The sequence below is a fragment of the Leucoraja erinacea genome, chromosome 2 (genome assembly GCF_028641065.1).
Source record: "Leucoraja erinacea ecotype New England chromosome 2, Leri_hhj_1, whole genome shotgun sequence".
In the NCBI taxonomy this organism is placed as follows: domain Eukaryota; kingdom Metazoa; phylum Chordata; class Chondrichthyes; order Rajiformes; family Rajidae; genus Leucoraja; species Leucoraja erinaceus.
This window is the reverse complement of record NC_073378.1, coordinates 47,350,249-47,363,239: the sequence shown is the minus strand read 5'-3', so window position 1 is coordinate 47,363,239 and position 12,991 is coordinate 47,350,249. Positions and strand designations below refer to the sequence as shown.

The 12,991-nt window shown below is 42.0% G+C and overlaps 1 protein-coding gene across 1 annotated transcript in view; it reads left to right on the top strand.

Annotated features, from left to right (window-relative positions):
• Positions 1 to 12,991, top strand: part of LOC129709750 (dynein axonemal heavy chain 5-like) — a 310,815-nt gene that overhangs the window by 119,866 nt on the left and 177,958 nt on the right. The window contains 4 exon segments of the mRNA XM_055656308.1: positions 1,159 to 1,374; positions 4,766 to 4,912; positions 5,002 to 5,174; positions 11,288 to 11,466. Of these exon segments, the coding sequence (XP_055512283.1) occupies positions 1,159 to 1,374; positions 4,766 to 4,912; positions 5,002 to 5,174; positions 11,288 to 11,466 (715 nt within the window).

Genomic DNA, 12,991 nt, shown 5'->3' with positions numbered 1-12,991 from the left:
GCACTCCTTCTCTCCCCTTTTTCCCCCCTTCTCCCTCCTTCTCTCCCCCTTTCCTCCCCCCCCCTTTTAAAGGACTTATGTGACCCTTCCTGTACACTGTGCTTTCACCGCCATAATTACAGCGCCAACCTTCCTGTTCATTGCGTTGTGTGTCTGTATCACACTGGCTTTGCAACATGTGAATTTCACTCAGACAGCGCTCCCCCCGCTTGCCCTGTCCCCCTCATAACGGGCTGGTGAAGGAAGCGATGTGTGATTTGACAGTCACCGGCAGTCGCCTGAAAGATCGCCTAAGTGGGACAGGCCCAATAGAATGCAGAATATGTGCAAGTTTGCAACAGCTAATTTAGATCACATATTCATCCTTAGCATATGAGAGATTGTTCAAGAATCTGATAACAGGGGGAAAGATGGCTTTCTTGAATCCGGTGGTGCATATTTTCAAACTTTTATATCTTCTGCCAGTGGGAAAAGGGAGAAGAATGAATGACTGTCCTTGATTATATGATGGCTGCTCTACTGAGGCAGCATGAAATGTAGATGGAGTTGATGGGTGGGGAAGGGGTTGTTAGGCACCACTGTACGACTTTCTATACCAGAACCTCATGCTTCAGTTTCTGCTTCTAAGCAAAATTGAGCTCAGTGTGAAGACTGACGTTTTAAGATGTGGATGGGGCTGGCGGAGGAGAATGTTAGTAGAGGGAAACTAATAGGGTCTCTGGAAGAACTGGAGGGACCTGAGATTTACCTGGTGGGGAATGGAAGTGTAAAGGGACTGGACATCCATGGTAAAGATGAAGCAATGGGGGTCTCGGAATTGGAAGTTATTTAAGTGTGAGGTATCTCGGATGTTGGTCGGAAAGGACAGGACAAAGGGAGACAAGATGGAATCGAGGTATTTGGAGATGAGTTCTGTGATGCAGGAGCACACAGAAACAATGGTCTGTCAGGACAGTTCTCTTTTGAATTTTGGGAAGGAGGTGGAATCATGAGAATGATGGGGGTCTGGTAAAACATGTGCATGATGGAAATTGTCTTAATGTAATTTCTCTATTCATGACATGATCCACGTTTATTATGTAACTTTTCTCAAATGTATGCTTTCAGTCTGAACTGTTGATACATTACCTAATCTCTTTTAATTATCTGACTCTTTAGGGCAATGTGGAGGTTTGGCTGGGACAGCTCCTGAATGGAGTCAGAAAGACAATTCACACCATTATTCGACAGGCTTCAATAGCAATCACTGACAGTGACATTAAATTATACGAGTTTCAAAATATGTTCCCTGCACAGATAGGTTTGCTGGGCATTCAGATGATCTGGACAAAAAACTCTGAAGAAGCTTTGAATAATGCCAGATTTGATAAGAAGGTATTGGAAATTGAATATAAAGTTTATTTCAGTCACTGTTATGGTACATAGCTCTGTATAGCGAATTCATCTGCCATCTCCAGGTTTTCCATTAATTCTCAGATACACTTTCAAGAGGATCAATACTCATTTTGTTAGCAGTTTACTGTTTTCAAGAGATTTAAAAAAAATTAACAAAGCTTCCAGTCACCAATTGAAATCTCATCATAACTTAACGTATGTCTACCATTTGCCCATCAGAAGGGTCATGAGCAGCATGGTGACGCAGCCAGTAGTGTTGTAATCTCACAGCCCCAGTGTCCTGGGTTCAACCCTAACCTTAGGAGCTGTCTTTATACCTTCCTGTGAATGTATTAATTTTCTCTTGGTGCTACAGTTTCCCCCAAATGCTAATGGTGTGCTGGTTGATAGGTTAGAAATTTGCCACAGTAAATACAATTGTCTCTGGTGTAGTTAAAGCAATGATGGCATCTGGTAAGAGATGGTGGTGCAGTATAGGTGGTAAGGTGGTATGACAACTTCCTGCCTAAGGAGAACCTGAACATCCAAGCATTTATATGTCCTTATCAAATCACAGTTTGTATCTGAATTTGCCACATAAAATGTGGTGTTAAAATGGTGTGGACAAACGCACCGACCTTCTCTGAATAATAAATGTGGTGTTAAAATTGTGGACAAACGCACCGATCTCTTCGCCCAGAGAAGAGGCGTCCGGCAAGGCTGCAATCTGAGCCCGACACTGTTTAATGTATATATCAACGATTTGGCAGTAAAGTTGGACCAGAGCACAGCGCCGGGCCTCTGTCTTCTGAACGGAGAGGTAAAGTCCCTGTTTTATGCGGATGACGGTTCTGCTGTCCCCCACAGAACAGGGACTGCAGCAACAGTTGGAACTACTTGATGAGTACTACCAAAATTGGGCCCGGGCAGTAAATCTAAAGAAAACCAACATCATGATTTTTCAGAAAAGACCCAGATGTCAGGAAGATAAATACAAATTTACTCTCAATGGTATTGTTATCGAACACACTATGAGCTATACTTACCTTGGTCTAACTGTTTCAGCATCAGGGAGCTTCAATATGGCAGTGAATGCACTAAAAGAGAAAGCTCGAAGAGCTTTGTATGCAATAAAAAGAAGATTCTACACCATCCAAATTCCAATTAAAATCTGTCTTAAAATATTTGACAATGTAATCCAGCCTATTGCGCTTTATGGTAGTGAAGTATGGGGTCCGCTCAGTCACCATAGGTATAGTAAATGGGAAAAACATACAACGGAGGCCCTGCATGCGGAATTTTGTTGGAACATCCTCCGTATCCAAAGGAAAACACCAACAAACGCATGTAGGGCGGAATTAGGCAGATACCCACTGATAATAAATATCCAGAAAAGAGCACTACATTTTTGGAATCACCTTAAATCTAGCCCCCCAGATACCCTCCAGTTTAAAGCCCTTCAAACACAAGAGGGGAGCCCAGAAAAGAGTTCCCTGTGTCAGTTGGTACTGAGACTAACTACCCCTATTCAGTTAAACCCTATCCAGTTAAATCCTGACCAGCCTCAGATCAATACTGATCCCCAATCACCAGTTAGAGTGAACCAAATTATCAAACAATGTAAAGAAACGTATTTGGAACATTGGGATAAAGAAACCAAAAGCCAAAGCAGATTAGAATGTTACCGTGCCCTAAAAAGAGATTATAAATTGGCAGACTATCTCTCAACTGTTAGAGACATAAAGCAGAGACAGACCCTCACCAAATACAGGTTAAGTGACCACTATTTGGCAGTTGAAAAAGGAAGACAGAAGAGATTCTGGCAACCAAGAGAAAACAGAATATGTGGCCACTGTTTGACAGATGGGGTTGAAACAGAGGTGCACTTCCTCCTAAAATGCAAAATATTTGGCAAAACAAGGAAAACATACTTTGACAAACTCAGTCTGGCAATCCCTGATTTTAAAGAACTAGATGATACATCAAAACTAAGAATAATCCTTGCCGAATGAAATACAGCACATCTTGGTGCACAATACGTAACAGCATGCCATAACCTGAGAGACGGTGAATGACCAACATGTACATATGTACGCACACACTAATTGACATTAACTGACACTAAGAAATTAATATTGAATTGCTAAATTTGCTTTTCTGTTGTACTGCTTACAGTTGCAAGAATGTGTAGCAATCAATAAAGGGCTATAGGCCTATTGCGAGTTTATGTACAGGGACATATCTATTCATGCACTGTATACTTGTATTTATACTTATGCATTTTAAATATGTACGTCATGTTTTATACTTTGGCAATATAATAATGTATTTTTTATCATGCCAATAAAGTTTTTTTTAAATTGTTACAGAGAAAGGTTGAACAAGTTAGGGCTTTATTCTTTGGAGCGCAGAAGGTTAAGGGGGGACTTGATAGAGGTTTTTAAAATGATGAGAGGGGTAGACAGAGTTGACGTGGAAAAGCTTTTCCCACTGAGAGTAGGGAAGATTCAAACAAGGGGACATGACTTGAGAATTAAGGGACTGAAGTTTAGGGGTAACATGAGGGGGAACTTCTTTACTCAGAGAGTGGTAGCTGTGTGGAATGAGCTTCCAGTGAAGGTGGTGGAGACAGGTTCGTTTTTATCATTTAAAAATAAATTGGACGGGAAGGGAATGGAGGGTTATGGTCTGAACGCAGGTATATGGGACTAGGGGAGATTATGTGTTCGGCACGGACTAGAAGGGTCGAGATGGCCTGTTTCCGTGCTGTAATTGTTATATGGTTATATTATATTATATGGTTAATTGGAAAATTGATGGGGGACTTGATCTGCCATAGGAGGTGATAGAGGCAGATACAAATATATCACTTAAAATACATTTGTACAGGTACTTAGATAGGAAAGGCACAGAGAGAGATTAATCTAACGCAGTCAAATACGATTAGCATAGGTAGACATTATAATCAGTATGGATAGGGTGGACTGAAAGGCCCCGTTTCTATGCTGCATGATTCTATGGATAAAAGAGGAATAGTGTAAATGGATGCTTGATGGTCTCAGGGATTTGGTGGTCCAATAGACCTGTTTCCCAACGGTATGACTATGACTGATAGTTATCTTTAGAAATACTTACATTCTGTTTATATATTTCTGGCTAGTTTATCTTCTGTATTATTTTTTCATTCTTTGTTATTTTATCAAATCTTCCGACCTACCTTCTGTGCAGTAACGTTCAATGTTTGAATCATTCTACTTGCACTGTAAGAATCCATATGCTACATGGATTGCAATGGCTGAAGGCTGAATGGCTGAAGTAGAATGATATAAACATGAAATCTGAATAATATAACCCTGAAAATATTACAACTTTAAATATTTGTTTGGTGCAGATCATGCAAACAACCAATCAGACATTTATGGATATGCTTAATGATTTAATTGACATGACAACTCGAGAACTAACAAAAATGGAACGGATAAAATATGAGACACTGATCACCATCCATGTACACCAGAAAGACATTTTTGATGATCTGGTATGTTATCCTGTTTCCTAAAACAAATGTTAATGAAATGTGATGCAGGAAGTATGTAATGCTTTTATTTTTTTGCAACATTGCATTAGGTTCGGATGAACATTAAATCCACATCTGACTTTGAATGGCAAAAACAATCCCGGTTTTACTTTTTAGAGGACACAGACAAATGCATTATTCAGATTACAGATGTTGAGTTCAACTATTGCAATGAATATCTTGGCTGTACAGATAGACTTGTAATAACACCATTAACCGATAGGTAAGAATTTTAGTTGAAAATAAGTCGAATTATGTTGAATATTTATTAAGCATCCATTAGTATACTATTAACGTGAATATATAATCTGGAAAGATCGCATGCAGTTCTACACTGACCATTCTGTGTATCTGCAAATTTTTAAACTGAATTATTTTTTTCCAAAGTCTAAATCACTAATATAAATTGTGCAAAACGATGATTCCAGTACTGATTTTACTTTGGAGTCACGTGAGTGACTACGTGAAGAACCCGCTCAGCGTGCAGGCGCGGCATTACGCCAGCAGTGCAACAGCGGCAGGCGGGAGTCGGGCGCTCCCGCTACAAGCCTGAAAGAAAGGAACGTTAGGTAAGTACTTACCTTCAGACTAAAATCGGTCTTTGCCTTGTTTTTTGCTCCAGGGGGAGCAAAGCAGCAGAGGGAAGCGGCCCCCATTCGACTCCAGGGAAGGAGCCGACAGTGGAGGGGGGAGAGGCGGCTACGGGACCGCACACGCTGCGGTCCACAGACACGGGTGCTACGCTGATGCCCAGTCCGCTAAAACAGCTGTCTGACCATCAGCAGCGGACTGGAGGGAAATTTAAAAACCGGCCGGCACCCCTGAGCAGGGGCAAGTCCGCCAAGGGAGCTAACACTCCCACTCCAGTGCTACAGCACTGGCCATCTCCTTTGTCGAGGATTGATGAGAACCAGAGCTGGGCTGGTCAAGAAGAGGGGTCACTGGCTGAACAACCTCAGGCTTGAGGTACAGACACGGAAGATGGGATCCGCACTTCAAATCAGGAAGCGAGATGGCTTTTCAGTCTCAAGCCAGAGGCCAGCTTACTACCTGTTTTTTTTTCAAAAAACCTCTCCAGCAGGACGTCCTCAGGAGTTGGATTTCATCACGTCCCCTAAATTGCATTTACTCAAAGTGCCCGCCATTATTGGGGGATACATTGAGCATCGCTCTTAAAAAAAAAAACCCAAATATTTTAAAAATGTATTTGATATCCCTGACGTCAGCTATCATTTTCGCATGCTCTTTCCAGAAGGTCAAGGTAGTATGGCCAAACACCTGACCCTACTGTTCGCAGTGCTCCGCAACTTCTCAGGAAGTTATAAAACCTGCCCTCAACTAAAAATTTACAGGACTGTGTGAACGCCGACCTCACAACCACAGATCCTGCTGTCTGGCTAAGTTATCAAACCAAGCCTAAAAAACTGGACGAAGTGTCCAACATATCGGCGTAAGAGGGCAGGGTCTGGAATGAGCACCACACGTAAACCAGTCAGCAGTACCTCTAACGCATCCACCAGCAAGGTCTACCTCATGGTACTGGTGAAAGCTCGGGGCCTGCATGCCAATCCCGTAAGCCTTTCAGGCCAGGGCCCAGAGCAGGCCCCATGGAAAATGCGCCACCCCCGCCACGTCACACGACGTGCAAGACTCGTTGGACCAGGAGGAAACAGAAGAATACCCATAACCATGGAGGTAGGTGGGTCTGGTTCCTACCAACGTATAGAAAATAGGGGCTTAATACTAACAGGGGGGAGATTACACCTGTTTTTTAAGAAGCACGGGAGTCTATCACGAGTGATCAGTATAAACTCAATGGCTTTAGTGGATACAAAAAACAATTCATACTAGTGTAATTGCCACCAGTTCAACATTTACCCCAGAGGGTATTTTTCTCTCTCCGTTAAGGAAACGAGAGGGACAAGCTGAACTTGTGAGACTAATTATAAAGGGTATCATGGGAAACATGAACCCTTGGAATTCGTATCAAATATTCGTCACTAAACCCAAAAAGATGGTGGATGTCGCATCATCATTGACTTAACTGCACTAAATATGTTTGTTAAGTATATATTTCAAAATGGAAACGGTGGTTACTGGCAAACGACTAATTTCCAAAGGTTACTTCATGGCAAGCATTGATCTTAAAGATGTTTACTATTTAGTACCATTCACAAGGATCATAGCAGATACCTGAAATTTACCTGGATGGGGCAGCTATGGCGATTAAAACGTTACCCAATGGTTTACATCAGCCCTAGATTATTCACCAAGATACTAAAAACAGCCCTGGCAAAACTAATAAGAAAACCATGGATTTGGCCATGTCAGCTGTTTCAGCTACAAAACAGTTTTCTAAACCCTGGGGTTTGTTTTTACATCCAGATAAATCAAAGTTGAAGCCATCCACTATCATGGACTTAGACTTCACAATTAATTCAGTCCATATGACTGTAACTTTGCCAAAAGACAAAACGGTTGAATTGGCACAATTATGCCATAATTTAATGGTCAACAAGCAACCAACTATTCAACTAATAGCAAGAATAATTGGGAAAATGGTAGCAGCATTCCTGGCTACACAATTCGGACCATTGCATTATGAAATCTACAAAGAGCAAAGGTACAGGCATTAAAATATCAGGCAGGTCATTATGATCGGGTCATGTAATTACCCACGGGAACTATATCAAAACAGTTGGCATAGTTTCAGCCCTATCATTATCTAACAGGTGGTAGATGGACTAACCTAAAGTCATCATTACTACTTACACGGGGCATTAATTATTTAGCGATGTTGGGTGCCTTTTATGGATTAAAAGCATATACATCAAATATGCATCACTGCATGTACGGTTACAAATGGATAATACTACGGTGGTGGCCTACATTAACCATATGGGAGGCATAAAATCGTTATCATGCGACAAATTGGTCAACACAATTTGGCAATGGTGTGTCAAAAAGACGTATTTGGCTGTCAGCAACTTACCTATCAGGTAAGCTAAATACAGTGGCAGACACCAGGTCACGCAAATTCAATGACAACATCGAATGGATGTAAAACCCAAAGTATTTGCAAAAATTATCAAGCTATATGGCACGCCAGATATCGATTTATTTGCATCAAGGCTAAATCACCAGATACCTATGCATGTCGCTTGGGAACCAGACCTAGAGGCAGCAGCGGTAGTAGATGCCTTCACGCTGGATTGGGGAAATTCCTTCTTCTATGTTTTCCCTCCCTTTTGACTCATCAGTCAGGTACTACGAAAAATACAGATGGACTCTGCATCAGGGTTTGATAGTACCCGACTGGCCTACACAGCCATGGTTCCCAGTACTGCATGACATGTTTGTTGAAACACCGATGGTATCCCCAGTGACCCAGAGTTGTTAACTCACCGGGTATCAGGCATAAGCTACCCATGCTATGAGAAAATCAAACTCATGGGTTGCAAGGTTTAAACAGACCTTATCTGGAACTGGGATTGTCAGAACAAACCATCAACACCATGTCAGCATCCCTTTCGAATATCCACGAAGAAGCAGTACTTAACCAGCATCGAGAAATGGGAGAAGTACTGCCAGGAAACAAGGACCACGTACACAACAGCAACAGCCACCGACGCACTGGAGTTCCTGGCCTACCTACACCACAAAGAGGAATCGGCTACAGTGCCGTCAACACAGCAGGGAGTGCCCTGTCTGCTTATTTGAAACCAGCACCAGGACAACAGCTGATGGGATCCCATCCACTGGTGGTCAAATTAATGAAGGGCATCTATAGCATCAAACCCTAGACCAAGGTATACCCATTTATGGGATGTCAGTGTGGTCCTGATGTACCTCAGGAGATGGCCACCAGCCAGATCCCTCAGCCTCGAACAACTACCCTGAAAACGCTCATGTTGATGGCACTTGTATCCACTCAGAGGGTCCAGTCACTACATCGATTGCGACTGGACAACATGGTGACCACCCCAGACAGATCTCGTTCATCATCCAGGGCCTGGTAGAACACAGCAGGCCAGGTATAGCCAATCCAGTTGTGGTGTTCCGTGCTTACCCGCCAGAGCCGCGGTTGTGTGTCATGACCTATCTACTATATTATATAGACACAACCTATAACATCAGAGGGAGTGAAAAAGCCTTATGGGTCAGCCACAAAAAACCTCATGGCCGGGTAATGAGCCAAACCATTGCAAGATGGCTCAAGCAGGTACTAAAGGCTGCCAGAATAGACACTAACTTTTTTCAAATCTCATTCCACCAGGGTAGCGTCTACATCAACGGTCGAAAGAATGGACGTACCGATGGACCATATTCTGACGACAGCAGAATGGTCGAGGGAAACGACATTCAGAAAAATTTACATAAGCCGTTGACGAAACCTGACTTGTTTGCAGAAAAATTTTACAAACTGCAAATATTTAATTTAAGCCCGGGGGAACAATTTAATTGTTATTGTTACTAAATACCATTTTGTTTCTCGAAAAACAGATTCATTGGTTGGTTACGATAACACACTTCCTCCCTCAAGAACTTCGGCAGTGAGTGAAATAAACTGTTACACGGTTTGAAAAAACAGAGCTTTGAAGTCTTCACGTAGTCACTCACGTGACTCTGAAGTAAAATAGTAAGGTTAAACGAGAACTTACCAGTTTGAAGTTTGATCTATATTTTATGAGGCGTTACGATGAGGGATTACGTGCCCTCCGCTCCCACCCTCATTATATGGATCAAACTAATAAATTGATGTCTCCTTTTCTTTACTATGTTTACTTCAAATAACTGTGTCTATCTGTGATTCCACACCGCTGCTTGGAAGTATGCCGCGCCTGCGCGCTGAGCGGGTTCTTCACGTAATCCCTCATCGTAACTCCTCATAAAATACAGATCAAACTTCAAACTGGTAAGTTCTCGTTTAATCTTACTATTTTACAGCATGTCTGAAAAGCCAACGTTAACACTCTGTTACTCCATTTTCAGTCACTTAGCTATCCATTTTGCTGCATATTTCCTGACACTGCATGTGCTGACATTAATCAATAGTTTTATTTTAATATACTTTATCAAAAGAACTAAATATATTACTTCTGCTTAATGACACTTTGATATTCTCATCGATATCTCTTCAGTTTGGTTTGTCAACTAAGACTCACATATTGAAATCCATGTTGTAGGTATGTTACAAAACTTACCTTCAGCGGTGCTGCAGTTCTGCTACTGGCCATTTGTGCGCAACTTTGGCGCCTTTGAGGGGGGGGGGATTAAAATGCCATTTTCTGCTGCCTGTCCGAGATATATTTTCTCGGGCTACTACCTAATGCTGAATAATCGCTCCAACTGCCGTTCTCGGAATTAAAAAAAACAAACCGCGGGGCAATTTCAGCGTTGGAGTAAAATAAAAAAAAAACGCCGTCAATGCAGGCAACAGAACAGATCTCATGTACGGGACAAAACATAAGCTAAGTCGTTTATTTTACAGATAAACTTGCTTCTTAGGATTACTTTAATCAAAATTTCATCAGCGAAAATGTGATTATGTAAATATACAAACCGGCAGTTTTTTTCCTGCCGATATGGGGTTTAAATTCACCGCAACCGCAACCGCTACGTTCCAATCGATCGCGTTCCACAAAATCTCACTTGCAAGATGATTAAAATGGCCATTAATTTACGGGAATTAAACACTAAATTCCTTCCATTTGGCCTATAAATTCATGACAATGAGATTTAAAAATCATGTTATATTGTGAATTCTTGTGTGAATGTTATTTGGACACTTAGGCTATTTAAAAATGATAACCTTTTCTTAAGAAATGGATTGATGTTTAGATCTAGTAATTTAATTTTGTAATTAGCTACAATTAGGTAACTAACAAATTATATGCTTTAATTTCAGGTAATCCAAGTAAGATTGTTTCATATTTGTTTCAAAATGCTTCAATCTATAATAACTGAAAATTTCATTCAGTTCTCTTAATTTTTAAGAAAATTATGGGCTTTTGACTGTCCTCGATCACAACTTTTGAGTTAAGTCAATGGAAAAGCAATTGGGAGCAAGATGCTAATTTCAGTGTATGAAAATGGCCATACCATTTCTAATACTGAAGATATGAAAGTGAATTAGGTGTCAAATGAAACTTCTTTTTATGCTTTATCTGATGGGATAAATTGCAGACTTGATTTTTTAAATCTCAACATTTTGTAACATTGCTACATGTTGGCAATTCAATGTAATTTTTTTTAACTTTTTCCTTTCGTCTCCTTCAGTAATAATTTCTTTCCTACCACATATATTTTACTAATTTCTTTTTATGAACATTTCAGGTGCTACATTACACTGTCTCAGGCCTTAGGAATGAGTATGGGTGGTGCACCAGCAGGACCTGCAGGCACGGGCAAAACGGAAACCACCAAAGACATGGGGAAGTGTCTTGGAAAGTACGTTGTTGTATTTAATTGTTCAGATCAGATGGACTATAGAGGTTTAGGCCGCATCTACAAAGGTAAGAGGAAGTAGGGTGGTAATGCTTGTTTTATTTGCATGTGCAGCTTATAATACATCAAACTGTGTGCATAATAAGTTTTTAATAGACTACACACTAAAATTTCAAGGATACAAATGTTTTGAGAGGGTAAATGAAAAATAAATGTTGCTATGTAACATTTAGTGCAGCAGGTAGTTAGGAAGATAAATGACATATTGGTCTTTGTGGCTGGGGATCAGAATTTTGACATAGAGAAGCATTGCTGCATTTATACAGGATAATAATAATAATAATAATACATTTTATTTGCGGGCGCCTTTCAAAGTCTCAAGGACACCTTACAGAAATTAACAAAAGAGAAAAAACATATAGTCGGAGTAAAATAAATAATAAGGACATCACCAATACACAAATTAAAGACGGAATTCGCTCCAAAGACAAAAAATCAAAAACACAATGTGAAGAGAGAGCAGCGGCAGCTAAACCGCACCAGCGTCCACTCTCCCTTCCAACAGCCATCTTGGACACAGACTAACATATTCACATTACACACAAAAAATCATCCCCCCCACAGTGGTTACCACTATGGGGGAAGGCACAATGACCAGTCCCCATCCCCAGTTCTCCCAAAGTCAGGCCTATTGAGGCCTCCGCTATTGCCTTTACGGAAGCCCGATGTTCCTGGCCGTTCTGGCCGGGTGCTGTTGCCCCGGCGTCGGGAGAGTACTCTCAGCGGCTGGGCCACCTGGAACGGCCGCTTCCTAACTGGGGACCGCGGCTTCCGAAGCCGACAAGGCCGCGCCGGTTTGGAGCTCCCAGGCTCCCGATGTTAAAGTCGGCACCGCCCGCTCCACTCCGCAGACCTGCAGCCCGGAGGTGTTGATCTCGGCGGTCACAGCTCACTGAAGCTCCAGCGCGTCAATCCAGCGCGGCGACCCAGGCATGGCATTGTCTGCTCCGCTCCACGATAGCGCTCCACCAAAGCCGAGGTGCTGGGCGGTCCCGCCAGGAAACGGCGCTCCACACCCGCTGGTAGGCCACGAGGACGGGTCGACGGGGCAGCCCGGAGAAAAAGCTGCCTCACCGACCAGGTAGAAATATTGTTACCCCCTACCCCCCACATTAAAAAGTCTATCTCTCCCACAAACAAGGCACAGGACTCACTAAAACTGCAAAAAAAAAAAGTGAATTAAACGGACGGCTGCTGGTTCGCAGCCGTTCCCCAAGATGGCTCCTCCTCCCGATAGAGAGAGAGACAGGATGTGGGCAAGACTGCATGTTTGGGGAATTGAGGGGTATGGGAAATTGGCAAAGGAGAGTTATGCATTGGGACAGGTCAGGGATGGCGGTCAAGGCTGATGAACCAGGTGAAATACTGCTGCCCCTATTTTCTTGTGTTTGTGTGTTCTTTGCATTCTTTCTTTAATATTCTCCAAAATGCTCTATGTTGACATAAGTAATTTTGAAGGACAATCGTGGAAGTAAAAGATTAGCCATATATTTAGCAGATAATCCATCAAACAATTTTGAGTATCAGGCTGTT